The sequence below is a fragment of the Balaenoptera ricei genome, chromosome 4, assembly GCF_028023285.1.
Source record: "Balaenoptera ricei isolate mBalRic1 chromosome 4, mBalRic1.hap2, whole genome shotgun sequence".
Lineage (NCBI taxonomy): Eukaryota > Metazoa > Chordata > Mammalia > Artiodactyla > Balaenopteridae > Balaenoptera > Balaenoptera ricei.
In genome coordinates this window covers 120,982,435-120,999,420 of record NC_082642.1, presented here as the reverse complement: position 1 = coordinate 120,999,420, position 16,986 = coordinate 120,982,435, and the positions used below count along the sequence as shown (strand labels likewise).

The 16,986-nt window shown below is 36.5% G+C and overlaps 1 protein-coding gene across 1 annotated transcript; it reads left to right on the top strand.

The window, feature by feature from the left end:
* Positions 1-7,674: 7,674 nt before the first annotated feature.
* On the top strand, positions 7,675-13,383 carry C4H3orf38 (chromosome 4 C3orf38 homolog; the record flags this gene model as incomplete). Its single annotated transcript, XM_059922209.1, has 3 exons — positions 7,675-8,056; positions 10,617-10,855; positions 12,323-13,383. Coding segments are annotated over 3 exons (1,194 nt in total), but the record flags the coding sequence as incomplete, so codon positions are not given.
* Positions 13,384-16,986: the final 3,603 nt, after the last annotated feature.

Genomic DNA, 16,986 nt, shown 5'->3' with positions numbered 1-16,986 from the left:
CATAGTAAGGTCCTTTAGACATTAATGTGAGTTATCTAAGTACAGTCCTATAAAAATAACTGACTATAAAAAAAAAATATGCAGCTAAGAATCCGGTCAAGAATTCATTGGTTTTATTCAATTAGAGTTAATTCTAAAATAAGCCATATTACTCATGCTTTCTTATTTATTTCTGATGAATTTGGTCTGAATAGTAATTTTTATATATAAAAAGAAATATTTACACAAAAATTTGCACAGCAAGAACACAGTAAGATATATTGATGCATTTATTTTCTTTGATGACCAGTAATTTTCCTAAGGAAGATTTTTAACTTAACAACAGTCAATAAATCATTAAAACAAAAAGGTTTTTTAAAATACGCTCTCAGATGTGTTCCACTTGTATAGTCTTTAAAAGAGGAAGCTTAAAGACTTCCTTTTACCTAACAAAACAGTGTGTTAATCTATAGCAGGGGTAAAATGAACAAAAATGCAAAGGCAAATTCTTCAAAAACAGAGCTGTTAATGTACCAATGTCAACCAGATATTCCAGTTATTCCAACTGATACATTCTTGTTCAAAGTATATAATCTCATCAGACCCTACTATTATAAATTTCTGGATATTAAAGCTTCGTGAATGAAATTACTAAGGAAGTGTGACTTTTCTTCCAGGGTAGCATCCAGGCTTTATTAAATTAGGATTTCCAGGTCATGATAAATCAGATATCTAAAAAACGACCCAGTTTTATTAGTTTATTTATCATAGGCATTCACTACTATGCAATTGATAGTCATAAGTCCATATCAATCAAATCAGGTTTTTGTTTTGTTATGTAGCCTACATTAGGCTGTGGAATTTACATTTAAATAACAAGTAAACAACTCAATAAGGTTTTTAAATCCTTTAAGGTCAACTAAAGAAAAAAATGTTTTCCATACTTCCTGATACTAAAAATATAATACTTGAGTTCTATTTCAGTTCAGTCTAAAATACATCATGTAATAAAAAGTATTTGGAAACTAGTTCATATGGACAATGAAGTTATTTTGAAATATTTCTGCTTTGTACATTTTCCAGATGTTTAAAATCACAGCTTAACATTTTATCACATTTTTAACTTTTTATTTTTTATAAGTTGTAACTGTTGACATAAATCCATGTCTGCAAATTATTTTCATTCATTTTGCAGTTCATACCAAGATGTTTTAAACATATTCCACTTGTTATTTTTTTGTCTTTGAGGTTTTATTTCTACTTTTGTGTTGATAAGGGAAAACTTTCTGAAAGACTGAGATCAAATTGGTTTATACATAACTAGATCAAGGAATGTTTTATAAAATTCTATTTGACCACATTGTTCTAACCTCTTTATATACTTATCAAATAATTGCTATTGAAAGAATGTGTACATTTTCTTATGTATGCCTTATAAAACATAAACTTACATCATTTTGCTTTTATGGGGTGCATAAACTTCCAACAGTTCCAATGTGGGATTCAGAAGACAAGGAAGCTTTCTTCTTATTCCTCAAATTCTTCTCTTTTTCTTTTCTACTCCTTCTATTTTAAGGATGTGTTTATCTTACATGGACCAAGTTTCAATCCTTCATTTTCAAATAAAAATTTCCTTTGAAACATTAAATATTAACTTTCTGCTATGTTTCAGTAAGGTCAAAAAAATAGCAAATCTGAATTTTTGCTGCTCAGATATTATGGAGAAGATAGATAGAAAAGGAGAACCTTCGTGGACAGGGGCACTGGTACTTTGGGCTTCAGCCATATTTTTTTTTTTATAAACCACCAATTATATAATGAAAACATAACATAACATTGAACTTGTGATTCTTTTCAAATCACACTTGAAGGTTCAGCTATACTCCTTTCATGTTTGGTTCAAACTGTAGTATGGGTGAAAAACCTAAAAGGGATGGTAGTGTTTATTTTTTAATTTATTTGGTACTGTAAAACACCATTTCAGAATGACTAAATGCTGCATATGCATTTTGGAATTGTTAATATGTGAAAGATATTACAGATTCAGCAAGAAAGGAAATTTGTGCTTCCTTGTTGAACATTAAATTATTTTACTTTGCATTTTATAAGAGTACAAATTAAAACTGAGCCATTGAACTGCAATAAATCAACAATAGTGTCATTTCAAGAAATTTTTTTGTACTGTACATAGATTTGTTCAATAAAACATTGTCCTTGTTGGTAATGAAGTGTTCAGTTTTATGTAGCACATTACTTCAAAAGGAATTAGGCTTAAGGTATATGTTAAATAAGAAATTTCTATTATGTTTCATAAGAGAATGAGGTATTTCAGTTAATATTACCATATTCAGATTATTGAGTGATTTTAAAGAACATAGAAAACTCTAAAAGTCTACACAAAATAGATATTTTTAGACATTGTTTAAACTAATGTCTATATGCAGGAATTAAAAGTTGATAGAACACTGGTTACTAAAGTCATTTCAGGTAAGTGGTTTCAGTGTGAAATAGTACCCTCTGGAAACTTAGTAGGTGGAAAACAAATACCAGAACTCTCCAAGACAGTGGATGGACTGATCTGCACTGGTAATTCTTCAGAGATGAAGAGCCTCTGGTGGAACTTAAAGACGGTGAAGTCGCTTTGAAATAAGATGTAAATTATGAAAATTACTTCCTACAAAAGTATTTCAATGGGAAAACGTTCAAGCCAATTAGTAATCTGTATCTAAAAGTGGGGTCCTGGGGGCTTCCCTGTTGGCGCAGTGGTAGAGAATCTGCCTGCTAATGCAGGGGACACGGGTTCGAGCCCGGGTCTGGGAAGATCCCACATGCCGCGGAGCAACTAGGCCCGTGAGCCACAACTACTGAGCCTGCGCGTCTGGAGCCTGTGCTCCGCAACAAGAGGGGCCACGATAGTGAGAGGCCCGTGCACCGCGATGAAGAGTGGCCCCCGCTTGCCGCAACTGGAGAAAGCCCTCGCACAGAAACGAAGACCCAACACAGCCAAAAATAAATAAATAAATAAATAAATTTTTTTAAAAAATAAATAATATAAAATAAAATTTAAAAAATAAATAAATAAATAAATAAAAGTGGGGTCCTTGGGCATGGGGGCTCCTACTCTTTTGGCTCACTAAGAAAGGAAAACCTACACTTTTCGCTATAACTTGCAGCTTGGGGCTGAAGTAGAGAGAAACTCTTTGATGCGATGAGAGCACTGCAAATGAAAGAACAGATATTGTGTTAATTACGGTGATTTGCACATATTACAAATGTTATGCTTTGAAAAACTATGAGAAAGTTACTGAAACATTCTAGAGCTGAGATCTAGAATTCTCCATCTATGATTTACGGTCATATGATCTTAGACTATTAAATAAATGTATTGAGGTATTTAGGTAAAGTTATTGGGGTTATCTAGACTTTCCATTTTTTCTTTTCTGAAATTTGAGAAATGCTGGGAAGCAATCAAATATTAAATACACTTCCAAGATAAACAAATTAGATTGCTTTCATAGCATAAGATCCATACTAATTTCAAGAATCAACTGATAACAAGGCCAGAAGTTTGGGCTGTACATCAATATTTAAAATGGAGGCGATCCAATATTACATGGAATAAAAACTAAAGGGAGAGAGGTTCATGCCTTATTTATGGGTGCTGCAGCTGGAGAAGAAATTACTGTGTACCAGGTTACTTTATATGTGTTACCTCTTATTGTTAAAACAACCCAAAGGTAGATATGAAAAATGCTTTTTAGACAGCAAGGCTCAGAAAGGTTAAATAACTTGACTAGTCACACAGCTAATAAATGGAGAGGTGGAACTGAAAAGTCAGATGTTCCCTCCTAAAATCCTGCCATGCGGTTTCCATTCTGCCATGCAGTTTTCCCTACAAATTGTACAGCATGAGTGGATCTAATGTATCCAGATGGAGAGGGTTAGTCTTGCCTAAGGATCAGTGATTTCACAAAGGATGAAGTCTGGTACAGACATGGCTGTTTGGTGTTCCATTCTCTTCTACTAGCAATGATTCTTAAGAGTGTGGTCCCCGGAAGAGCAGAATCGCTATCACCTGAGAACTTGTTAGAAATGCTAAAGTTTGGGGAATTCCCTGGCGGTCCAGTGGTTAGGACTCTGCGCTTTCACTGCCATGTCCCCAGGGATCGGGGAACTAAGATCCCATAAGCTATGAGGCGTGCCTGCTGCCCTCCCTCAAAAACAAAGAAATGCTAAATTTTTGATCAGGTGAGGGACCAATCTGTCGTTTAACAAGTCCTCCAGGTGGTTTTGATACACACCAAGGTTTGAAAACCACAGATCTAAAGCAACAAGTTTCTTCATAAAGTATTAAATTTATAGAGCCTTAGAAACTCAATTTCCAGGACATTTAAAGAAGTCCCCTATAAATAGGTACTTAAATAACTACTGTTGAATGAATGGATATTTTAACAGATCTAATACCCCAAAACCATTCTAATCTAGAAAACTTTTTTCAAAGTATTCAGTGATTGAAACTACCACAATGTAATTTAATGAAAACAGCTCAAAGATGTATGGAGATCAGCTACATTCAAATTCCACCATGAGAGTTTTAAGGCAATTAAGTGTATCCCACTGAGCTCAGACTTCCACATCTGTTAAAAGGGGAGAGCCGTTCTTGCAAGGTTAAGAATTAAGCTCCTGAAGGGCCTGGTGCTGAGGCCTTCCTGTTAATGATTTTACTAACTTTCTCTTGGTTCCAACCAAAAACAGCCATGCTGTTTTATTCCATGCATTTTTCACATTTTGCTCCCTTCACCTGTAATTCTTTTTCTGCCCCACTCCTCATTCTTTGCTTAATCTTCTTGGGCATCACCACTCTCCAGAAAGCCTAATCTCTTGACAATTCTGGATTTCTCTATTGAAACCTATTTCTCCCAGTCTTCCTCCTCTCAGTAAACAGCAACTCCAGTTGCCCAAACCAAATCATTGCAATCATTCCGGACTCATTATCGTGTCCTTCACTCTCACCTGGACTACTGTATTAATCTTCTAGTTGGGTTCCCTGCCTCTACCCTTGCCCTTCTGGCAGTCTGTTGTAGACACCAGCAGCCAAAATGATACTGTTTGAAACAAGTCAGATCATGCCATTCCTCAGTTTAAAATCCTCCAATGGCTTTACAATTCATTCATTTATTCAACAAATATTTATTGCATACCTACTATGTGCCAGCCTCTGTAATAGACAATTGGAAAAAAAAAAAAGAAACAGATAAAAATCCCTGAATCTCAGAACTCACATTCTACTGGGGGGATAGGGAGGGGGGGGGGCAAAAGTACAATATAAGTGCTATAGAGAAAAATTAAGTGTGTAGGGAAAGTATAAGTGAGCATGGCATTGTAGGTGGTGTTTAAACAGGATGATGATAAGACATGATGATACCACCTCTTTGATGACTGTTGAGCAGGGAAAGTAATGAATGAAGTAAGGGAAAGAGAGCCACTCAGATATCTGAGGGGAAAATGTGCTAGGCTGAATAGCAAGAGCAAAGGCACTGAGGCAAGGACCTGCATGGCAAGTTTAAGGAACAAAATAGCAAGGGAACCACTGACTGGTCTGGAGTGAGAGACTGAGAGAATAATAGGAAATGCAGAGAGAGGTAAAAGATAAAAGCCAAAGTTTTTACAATGGGCTGCAAGACTCTAGACTGCACTGATACAATAGCCACTAGCCACAAGTGGCTATTAAAATTTAATTGAAATTCAAATAAAATTTAAAATTCACCACCTGAGCTGTACTAGCCACATTACAAGAGCTCAATAACCATATGTGCCCGATGGTTACTGTAATAGACAGCTCAGATGCAGAATATTTTCATCTCAGAAAACACTTTTGGACAAGTGGTTCTATATCAGTGGTTCTCAACTTGGGGAATTTTGCCCCCCCCCCCCCAGGAAACATTTGAGAAACAAGGTAGGTTTGGTAGGGGGGAGGAGGTGCTACTGGCATCTAGTGGGGAGAGGTCAGGGATGCTGAAGCATCCTACAATGTTGTGGGACAGACCCACAACAAAGAATTATCCTGCCCAAAATGTTAGTAGTCTCAGCCACAGCTGAGAAACCCTGCTCTAGATCAATCTCGACAACTCCAACCTCACCACTCACTGCTTCCTCTTTGCACAAGCTGCTTCAGCCTCCTGGCCTCCTTCCTACATGCCAAGCACTCTGTTCTTTCCTCAGAACCTCTACTTTTGCTTCTTCCTAGAACACCCTTCTGTGGTTCAGTTTCACACTTTTTTTAGGTCTTTCCTTCAATGTCACTTAGAGAAGCCTTTCTTCACAGCCTGTATAAAATAGCAACATCCTCTCCTCCAACCCTCTCTTTCTGATTTCTCTCCATAGAATTTCCTGCCATAGTATATAGTTTCTTATATGTTTATTGTCTATTTCCTTCCACTAGAATACAAGCTCCAAAGGACTTGCATTTGTTTCCAGCATAAAGAACAGTGTCTGGCAAGTCATGCTCAGTAAACACATTTTTAAAAAATGAACGAATGAAAAAGTTGGGCATGTCTTCTTCCATTTGGTTCCACACCAGTATTGTGAGCACTTATCTATTTATTTGCAACACTCCCAAAAGCTCCTTGAAGGAGGGTCTGTGTCATTTCTCAGAATCTTCAATATCTAGCATAATAGGCACTCAATGACAAATGAAGAATTGGTATCTGATGAGTAAGTGGTACCCCCAATAACATCCACTGGCAAATCAGTTTAACCATGGTTTGAATGCCTTATTTTAAAGGCTGTATTTACAGTTCATTTTGACTGATATTTAGCTGTGATATTTTTTTTAAAAAGTTAAATCTGCTCACCTGTATCTGCAGGTGTGTACATTTCAGCTACTAACTGGCAATAATCTAATTAAATGTTAACAAATCTAAAATATGGCTAAATCAATGGAAGGAGACAGAAGCCAGTGACAATGCGTTGAAGTCTGAAGTTTCCCTCTCGTGAATGTTGACACCAACAGTGATAACAATAGCTAATATAGTACTGGGCTCTTTCTAGGCGCCAGGCACAGTTCTTCACCCCCCTCCCTGCGCTTCAACAACCCTATGAGGTAGGTATCTCTACTAGATCCGTTTCGAGACAGAAAACTGGAAGACCAAAGAGCTTGCTCTCGGTCACAGTTAGTAAATGACGGATAAAACCCTGGGAATCTGGCTTTCAAAGACCCCAACCTTAAACTATTCGCGATACTGCCTCGCCTAAAGCCAAGCCGGCGAGGATAAGAAGGGAAGCAACAGCGGACCGCAGCTTATTGGGGAGTTTAAGTCAGCTGCAAGGCGGGCAGGCGTGGCACAGGATAGGTGATTTTTTCCCCTTAACTTTTCCAAGTATAATGTTAAACAAAACCAAATTGTTTTAGCACAGAACTACGTAATTTAAGAATATCAAACTACAGGTGCTCCCAACGCAGAAGTGGCCGCAGAGAACTTTCGAGCGCTCCCGGGGTCCCGGCCCAAAGGCGGGGAGGGGGCGCCTCCATTGGCCGGCCCCGCGGCATCACGGGAGCTTGTCATGCGCTGGGGCCGCCGCCGGCTTTCCACGCACCTGCCCTGCGCAGCCCTCCCAGGCGTTCTTTTGGAGGAGGGACTGCTGAGGAGTTTAGGTTTCGTTTTCCCTTATGGAAGGTCGATGTTCCCGGTGTAAATACGGAGTTGCCCTAAAGTGAGATCCGTGGGACTCCACTCAGTCCCCGAGAGCCCGGAACCACGGGTCGGAGCACCGCGTTCCCTTAGTGCCCTCATTAACGATCACTTCCGCCCACGGCTCTGGAATACCCGAGGCCCTTTGGCTGCGAACAACGGGAAGGGCATTTCCGGTACCTGTTGCCACGGCGCCGGTCCAGTGGGCCTAAGGGGGCGAAGTCATTGGCGTCCTCTCCCCCCCTCTCTGGGGGTAGAGATGTCGGGGCTCAGCTACCCAGAGATGGAGGGCTGTCGTAACCTGCTCGGTCTATTGGACAACGACGAGATCATGGCCCTATGCGACACCATCACCAACCGCCTGGTGCAGCCTGAGGACCGCCAAGGTAAAGGTAGACCCTTCTCCCCAAGGGCGGCCGTCCCTCCCCAGGCCTCACCCGGCCCCCAGCTGGCGGGAGCGTGTGAGTGGAGGCCGTGGTAGGCCTCCTTCCCAGCCCGTCCGGGATTGCGCTTGTGCGGAACCCTCGGGAATCTCGGCCCCTATAGCTGCTCTGTTGCTTCAGATGCACGCTGAAAATGGCGCTGCTTCCAGGTTTTATCCTTTATACGTTGTGGGCAAACGCTGCTTGTTTCGAAGATGCAGAGTACGTGAATAGTGATTTTGTTTGTTTGTTTTTTGAAGATTTTCGGGGAGTCAGGGTGTTTTCCATTTTCAGTTTCGATCAGCTGAGGAGTGTCAGCCGCTGCTCATTTTCTTCAAGCTTGGGGGAGGATATCATAAACACTTTTTATCAGTCTGCTGCGTAAAACAACTACTGTGATAAAAGAGCAGATAGGATGAATCCATGTCTCTTTTTGGATCACAAGTTTTTCAGAGATGATTCTGTGTACTAGGACTACATTACTTTCAGAGCCAAATAAACATTTCGGTAGAGTAGATTTCATGGATTATAAATATTCAGTCTGGTTGCAATGTAATGAGGAGCTTAAGCATTTATGATTTTGTATATTACCTGGCTAGTTTTAGTTTAAATTTGCTGAATTTTAGTTTAAAATGAGAAAATGTCCGCCTCCTGTATTAGCATATGACTTAAGTATCTACAAAAGAGTCTGCCTTTTAAAACTTTCTCTGCTTTTAACATTTCCGCCATTTAAGGTCATTCATTTGAAAGTGAACCAAGAACACTAAATGAATAAATTTCTAAGAATTTAGACTGAAAATAATTTTAGACTTAATATAGTTCTTTGGCATTTATATATTTTACATGCTAATCGCCTTCTAACAGTCTTGGTGAATGTGAATTTAAAATTGTAATAGATAAAATTGCTGAATTTAATTGATGGTGGATCCAAAAGCAAACAAGAAACGAAACTACCCAGTACAAAAATGTTAAATGATTTGAAGTCATTTCTCAGAGAGGAAAAAATAATAAGCATATTGAAAGATACTCAACATCTTTAGAAAGCAATGAAAGGAAAACCAAAACTACATGGTGTCTTTCATATGTACCAAGTTGGCAAAAACTAAATGTAAAAACTTCAAGTGTTGTTGATCTTGTGAAGTATGTCGTTGATAACTACTGAAGGAGTGTAAATTAGAACTAGTACTTTGGAAAACAAGTTCTATATTATCTCCTAAAATGGAAGGTTACTTACCTGAGCTTCTCAAACTTGAGTGTGCCTATGTGTCCCTCAATGATCTTGTTAAAATGCAGATTCTGATTCAGTGGTTTTGGAGTGGGCCCAGAAATTCCACATTTCTAACAAGCTCCAGGTGATGCTCATGCTGCTTGCCCCTCTGGGCTGGGAGACAAGTGTGGAAGTGTCCAAAGTAATAGTATTTGTAATTGGATACACATAATAAAAGTCTATAAACAAAAGGATAGCTACCTTGTGGTATAGTCTATAATTACCTATGGTACAGCTCTGAAAATGAATTAACTACAGCTGTGTCTGTCCACATAGATTAATCTCAGAAACATTAAAAGTTAATTATAGAAGACTATATATATTGATGGATTAGATTTATAGAACATTCAAAGAAATACCCAACTATATTTTGTAGGGATACATAGTTATGCTGTACAACTCTAAAGAAAATCGAGGGAATTCTCCGGTGGTCCAGTGGTTAGGACTCTGAGCTTCCACTGCTGGGGGGCCCTGGTTCGATCCCTGGTCAGGGAACTAAGATCCCGCAAGCCCCGCAGAGTGGCCAAAAAAAAAAAGAAAAAGAAAAGAAAATCGAGGGAATGATAAAATTTTGGAGAGTAGCTACATGTGAGGTGAGCGAGGAGAGAGAGGGAATAGCATCAAGTAGGGAGAGGTAAAATGAGGGCCTCAGAGATACCAGTAATTCCTGTGTCTTAAGCTGTGTCGTGTGTATGTAGGAGTTCATTTTATTACCATTCTGTATACCTCACATATGTAAAAATCATCTTTAGTCTGTTGTTTAATAGAAGTTCTTTAAAATTAAAAGTCCTGGTTCTGCCATTTCTTAGAAGTATGATTGTTGATACCTCATGTATCCCTGACTTTCGTTATCTGTAGAGTGAGGAGATTGAAAAGTATTGTAATTTTACCTATATTTTAGGGATTGTGAATGAATTTAGTTCCATTGACCTTATTAAAATTTTTTCTTCTCTTATTCAAATTTTTTCTGAAAATACAACCATTCTTTAAAAGAAAATGCTTAAATTCACAATCTCGTATGAGAAGTGAAAGGAAGGAGGAATTTTAGGTGGGGAAATTTATAGTTTAAAGAAATTTTTTTTAAATCCAAAACCTGACAACCCACTTCCTGGTTTTTAGAAATGATAACCATCTTATACAAAAGCAATAATGCCATGACAAGAGTTTATAAATATTATTTGATAGAGTTTCTGCTGACCCTGGACAAATTTACAAGTGACTCATGATTTTCTATTAATCTTCATAATTTTCTTTTAGATGCTATTCGTGCAATATTAGTGTACAGTCAAAGTGTAGAAGAACTTCTGAGGCGGAAAAAAGTCCACCGAGAAATCATATTTAAGTACTTGGCAACACAGGGGGTTATTATACCTCCAGCTACTGAAAAACACAGTCTTATTCAGCATGCAAAGGATTACTGGAAAAAGCAGTCACAACTGAAATCGAAGGAAACGCCAGAGCCAGTTAAGACAGAGAACATTAGACTCTTTGAACAGGTAAAACAGACCTTATAGTCATATCCTGAACTGTAGTTCTGTGTAAAAATCTTTAGATAATCCTAGATCTGGAATGATGTGGTTAATGTTCTTTTTTTTTTATAATTTTAGCTTTACTTTCTATCTTTTGCATCCTAAAGAAAGAGCAGTAAAGCACCTGAGACAAAGTATTTTTGATATTTAGTAATGTATACGTAATATTCTATTGATTTGTGAGAAAAAATGTTTTGTATCCCTTTATCAGATGGGGACTATTGATTTTTAAAAAGAATGGATAGACTACAGGATCAATTTAATTTTAATTTAGCCTCTGGTTCTCCAATTTCTTTTTTCCACTTTAGAAGAATGCTGTTGTAAGCCCTTTCTCATTTTGAAGACTTGCTTTGGTATTAAATTGCAAAAATTTCATGAAAGAAACTTAAATTTTTTTATTTGTTAGCTAGAAAAAAATCCTGTTTTAGTAATTTCCTCCAGCTGACATTGGCTGTTCGTATTTCTTTTTATCTCCACTGTACATTTTAAATATTGTGTGAATATTTAAATATCGATTGAACCTTTAGGTAACTTGCAGTTTTTGAACTACATACCCACATTGAATTAATGGTATTTTACAGTGAGAGAGGTTTGCCTTCACATTAGGAAAGGAACTTCTAAGCCTTCCTTAATGTACTGAAAAGAATGTTGACTTTAAAATCATATAGATGTGATTTCATATTAGGGTCTGCTGTATACTAGCTGTAAATGAGCAAGTAAGGACCTTTGTGAGCCTTGTTTATAAAACGGGCATAACGATAATATCTGTGTCATAAAGCTTGTGGAGAAAGAAGGAAATAGCACTTAAGTGCCAAGCACAGTGCCCAGTACATTCAGTAATAGCACGTGCCCAGTAAATACAAGATCTTTCACCATCTAGATGAGGTACTATGCTCTGGAATACACTGTTGAATAAAATCTAGCCTATCAGGTGTATTTTTGCAGTATTCATTTTGGAAAGAAATAGTATAAAATAATCCCAATCATAGAAAATAAGCTATTTCAATCATATTAGAAGTGTCTGTTTAAAGACGTGTTTATTATAAACTTTGCTGCATATAAAATATACCACAGTGAAGTGTATTCATTTAAAGCATACAGTTTGAAAGTTTTGACAAATAACACACCTGTGAAATCACTGCCACAATCAAGAGAAAATGCTTATGTAAATCCTTATTATTGGCTCTTAATTCATGCTGATATTTTAAGAGACTTTGAACCTTAATTTCTTAGAGGAATTTTCAGAAGTTTAAGCTGAGAAATTCTAAAATGACCTCCCCTTTTTGAGAAATAATTTACTGTGCAAGATCGGTTCAGTGAGTTCACAGGTAGTTCATTTCCTTTCTGCTATAATTAGTACCTTAAAAGTTAGCTATGAAACAGGCAAGATAGAAAATAGATACAAGAATTAACGTTGGTTTTATTAATCAACAGGAGAAAGAAGATAAAAAAGCTGAAAAGGTTGATTTTCGTCGATTAGGTGAAGAATTCTGTCACTGGTTCTTTGAACTTCTTAATTCTCAGAATCCTCTTCTGGGACCACCTCAAGATGAATGGGGGCCACAGCACTTCTGGCATGATGTCAAGCTTAGGTTTTATTACAACACAACTGAACAAAATGTGATAGACTACCATGGAGCAGAAATTGTGAGCCTTCGTCTGCTGTCACTAGTGAAAGAAGAATATCTTTTTCTCAGTCCCAACCTAGATTCCCATGGACTGAAATGTGCTTCTTCTCCCCATGGTCTAGTTATGGTTGGAGTTGCTGGGACTGTCCACCGAGGGAACACTTGTTTGGGCATTTTTGAACAAATTTTTGGACTCATCCGCTGCCCTTTTGTGGAGAATACTTGGAAAATCAAACTTATCAACCTGAGAATTATTGGAGAGAGTTCCCTTGCTCCTGGAACATTAATGAAACCAGCTATTACATTTGAACCAAGTGATCTAGAAGCCTTTTATAATGTAAACACTTTGTGTGGTCCAGTGAAGGATGACTCAATGTAAGGCAGGCATTGGATAGTGAGACTGGAGACCAAACTTTATCTAGTGGAAATGAGGCACTTTGAACAAAAGAGAACTAATTTTACCTAACCCTTGAAGCATTGAGTACTATATGTCAGTCTAAAAAATGTTCTATACAGAAATTCTTCCAAATACTACATCAGTAATGTCTAAGTGATTTCAGATTCAGGGATTGACGTATTTTAGTTGAAATGTCTTTCTTGACTACAGGCTAACATATTATGTGAACACTTGCCTCTTTCTACTTGAGTTGCAGCAAATGTTCTGAAGGCTTCATGCAATTCATCAAATAAATCCCACTTTAGATGTTGTAACTAACTGTGTGCCTTAGAAACCAGTTAATATTTTCATTTTACTTGGTGGATATTCTGCTAATATCTGTACTTGTCATGCGGGAAAAAATTAATAGTGTTCAAGGCTTCCCCTTTTAATTCTCATTTACTTTTGTCTGAATCTGGGTAATTTTACAAATGCATCTCATGACAGTATTGCTTAAAAAATACAAATTTTAGAGATGTTTACTATAAACTCAGTAAATGAGTAAGCTCATTTTCTAAAATGAGTAAACTCTCATTTTAGAAAACTTGAATGACATTCTTATACAAAAAGTCCAGTAATTTAGCTGGTGGAAAAAAATTTAATTTGCCTTTTAAAATATTTGAGGAACATTTTTCAGAGTTATCTGCTGTTGTCCAAGCTAAGTATCTTAAAATCTGCAACACTTTCTGAACAATTTTGGGCAATGATAAGTGCTGTTCTCAAAACAGACTTTTTTCTTTATCTAAAGTTTCAGCTAACAGTTTTATAGAGCATTTATTGTAATAGCATATAAAGGAAACATACTATTGAAATTTTTTTAAAAGGTTTGCCCAGTTCCTAATTTAAATGAGTTACTCTGTTTTCTCTTGAATGATTGTAGAAGAGGTGACAAAAAAAAAAAATTAATACATATATTGAGATATACTCCCACATCATGAATTAAAATTATTAGGATTTTTTTAACCTCTTAATTTGTTTTACTAGATTTGAGTTACAAGGTTAAGTTGCCAGATTACACAGTTGGTTTCAAGTTTAAATTCCTCATCACCCAGCAGCTACTTGCTGAATCTGAATTTAATTAGTAATTTTAATTTACAAAAATGCCATTTGGAAAAAATTCAACTGGGAAATGTGATGAGGTATTGTTCATATTAATTTTTTTAACTTTAACTCTGCTCATGATCATCTAGGGTAACTGATAAAATTTTGGAAGCAGGAGGAAAAAATTGATCTTTTTTTTTTTTTAGTCCTATGCCTCTTACGTTACGAGGAGTACAAATTGATGTGTCCTAAAATAAGAACTTAATAAAGGAGAGAAATCCCTTTTTCTGCTGTAAGAATAGTTTTTTGTTTAGATTTAAACCCGTTATCTTTTTCTTTAAGTTTGAAGTATCATTATAACATGTAATCGATAAATATCCAAAGTAAAGGATAAAATTTGAAATTATTACCATCTGTTTTCTTTGTGCTATTGATGTCAAGTACTGCAGAAATAATACCAAAGATGCTCAGGACGGGCAGAAATTACCTGTAGATATGTTCAGTATTGAATTTTTGAATGTGTAATGCTCAAGGAAGGCTGTAATCTGCATGTTCTTTTAATCACCCTTAAAAATGTGAAATCTTTCCAATAGACCAAATGAGAATTAGAGCTATATTTTATTCCCTTTGAATCCCCACAGCTGGGCACACAGTAGGACCTAATGTCTAAGTGAATGGGTGAATGAATGAGCAAAAGAAGCTTATATACTTTATAAAAGACTTTTTTGCATGTAGATTTTGTCTTTGGTTCTAGTCATTAGTGGTGGTTTTGGGGTTATATCATGTTTGACTTTAATACGTGAATACACAAACTTTTAGACCCCAAACTAAGATTTAGGATAAAATTTTAACTTTCCATTAAAATTTACTGACTTCCAAAAGCCCAAGGTCAGAGTAGGATATACTGGAGGGCCCTAAGATACCTAGAAACCATTATAAGGGAAGTGTATACTTGCTGTTCAGAGAAAGAAGACCTAGTAGAACTGAAATTTGCTCATGAAGCTTAAAGCTTGGTCAGGCCTTTGAGAAGGTCCAAAAGCACAGTGCAGATTGAACGCTACTTTTACTACCACTCACTACTTTGTTTATGTTAGGGAATAGTAGACACTACAGCTTTGTCTCTTACTTCGTTATACTCAGCTGGTATTTATGAAGTTTGTGGAGTCAAGTAGTAAAGAATACAACTAACTCCACACATAATTCATAGTAATTGGGTGGTCAAACCAGGGGACACCCGGTCTTTATTTACTGGAGGCTGATTTGCTATAGCTAACAGTATACATCAATATCCTTTTTTGTTAAAAACTTAATAGTTGTATTGGGATGTTTTACTAATATCCAGAATACCGAAGAACGTATTTCATGTGTCTTACTAAAATACCAAATAATAGAAAAAAAGCCGTATCTAATTTATTAAATCAACTTGAAAATGGCAAACACAGGAAAACATTCTTGGGTTTTCAGAAAGGCAACATTTTTATGCTAAAGGAAGGCTAGTTACCTAGTCCCAGTAAGAAATTGTAATAGCACCCCAGAAAAGGATTTAAAGAATAATGGTTTAACTAAATGAGATAATCAGAAACATTGTGTTTTAACAAAATGGCTCTTGTGGCTTAAAAGGTCATAAAAATGAGTGAACCATACCTTGATGTTTTTCTCAGCATCTATTTTCACAAATTTAGATGCCCTTTTCACTGTTTTTTTGGGTTGCAGGGGATGGTCATTGACCTTTTGAAAAAGAGAGCTATATTCTTTCTAGAAAAAATATGTTTGCATATAGTATTACAATTTTTGCATATTTCATTGAGTTCTTGGACTTCCCTGAAGCACATCTGTGAGTCCTAACAGGGATCCTTATGCTCCATATTCAAATCCTGCCGTAATAATTTTATTTCCCCCAGACTACTCTACTGTATTAAAAATTAAAATTATTTTTAGAAACTTTTGTGCCCTTGCCAGAGTCCTTAAGCTAGAGGACTGAATCTTACTAATGAAAGAATAATCTCCAGAAAGTCTGTCAGTTTACGATAGTTGTTTGTATCTTGTTTTTCAATAGATGTTAGATATTAAGGCAAAACCTACTGCAGTACTGTCAAGTGAAACATTAATGCAGAATTTATTTTATTTGGACAAGACAAGTTCAATGAACATGCTTTGGAGAAAGTCATAAAAATGTGAAAAAAATATTATGTTCTCATGATCTTTACAAAACTTTATCCTAAGGAGATGTTTATTTGGTAATGATTGCGTATTGCTAATTCTAATGAAAGATTTTAAAAATACGAACATTTCTTCTGAAGGGTCTATATTTGTGATCAGCTCCCTCCCCCTCTCCTCCCCAACCCTATTTATAACCTTTGTATATAGTCAGTTTGAAGGTACACAGCCCAGCTGTAATGCTGGGAAACAAGACTTACAGATCTGGGTTCTCTTCAAGTTTATATGCATGTATTTATTGAGCATCTACAATCTGTAAGTCACTGAATCAAGCGTAAGATAAAATAATACATCAATAAGTTGATTTACCTCAACTTCTCATGTTGAATTCAAATCTCAATCTCTGGGTTTAGATGTCTTAAAGTGAGAACTACATTAGGCCCTTTGCTAGAGTTGGAAGGAAAATAATTTCAGAACTGTGTCAGAGTGCACTAAATCCTTTCAGCTTTACTTTTTCTAGTTTGAACCTTTCCTGTAGTCTTTCAGTAAAGTGTTAATATTAAAATTGAGTATGATGTTTACTGTGAGTTATAATGTACTCCAAAATATTAAACCAGAAACTCCAGAGTTACTTCTGTTAGTCATGTAATGTTAATAGAATCACTGGCCTTAATCTTATTTACCTTGTCAGTGAGTCATTTAGTGAGGGTTCTTTGGTTAGCAGTTTTCATCTTCAGTTTTTAGGCACCCTAAATCTCAAGTATGAAATTAGTTATATTTCAATTAATGAATTGAAGGATTGAAGGAATCTCCTGCTGTCCACTGCCAACTGTGTT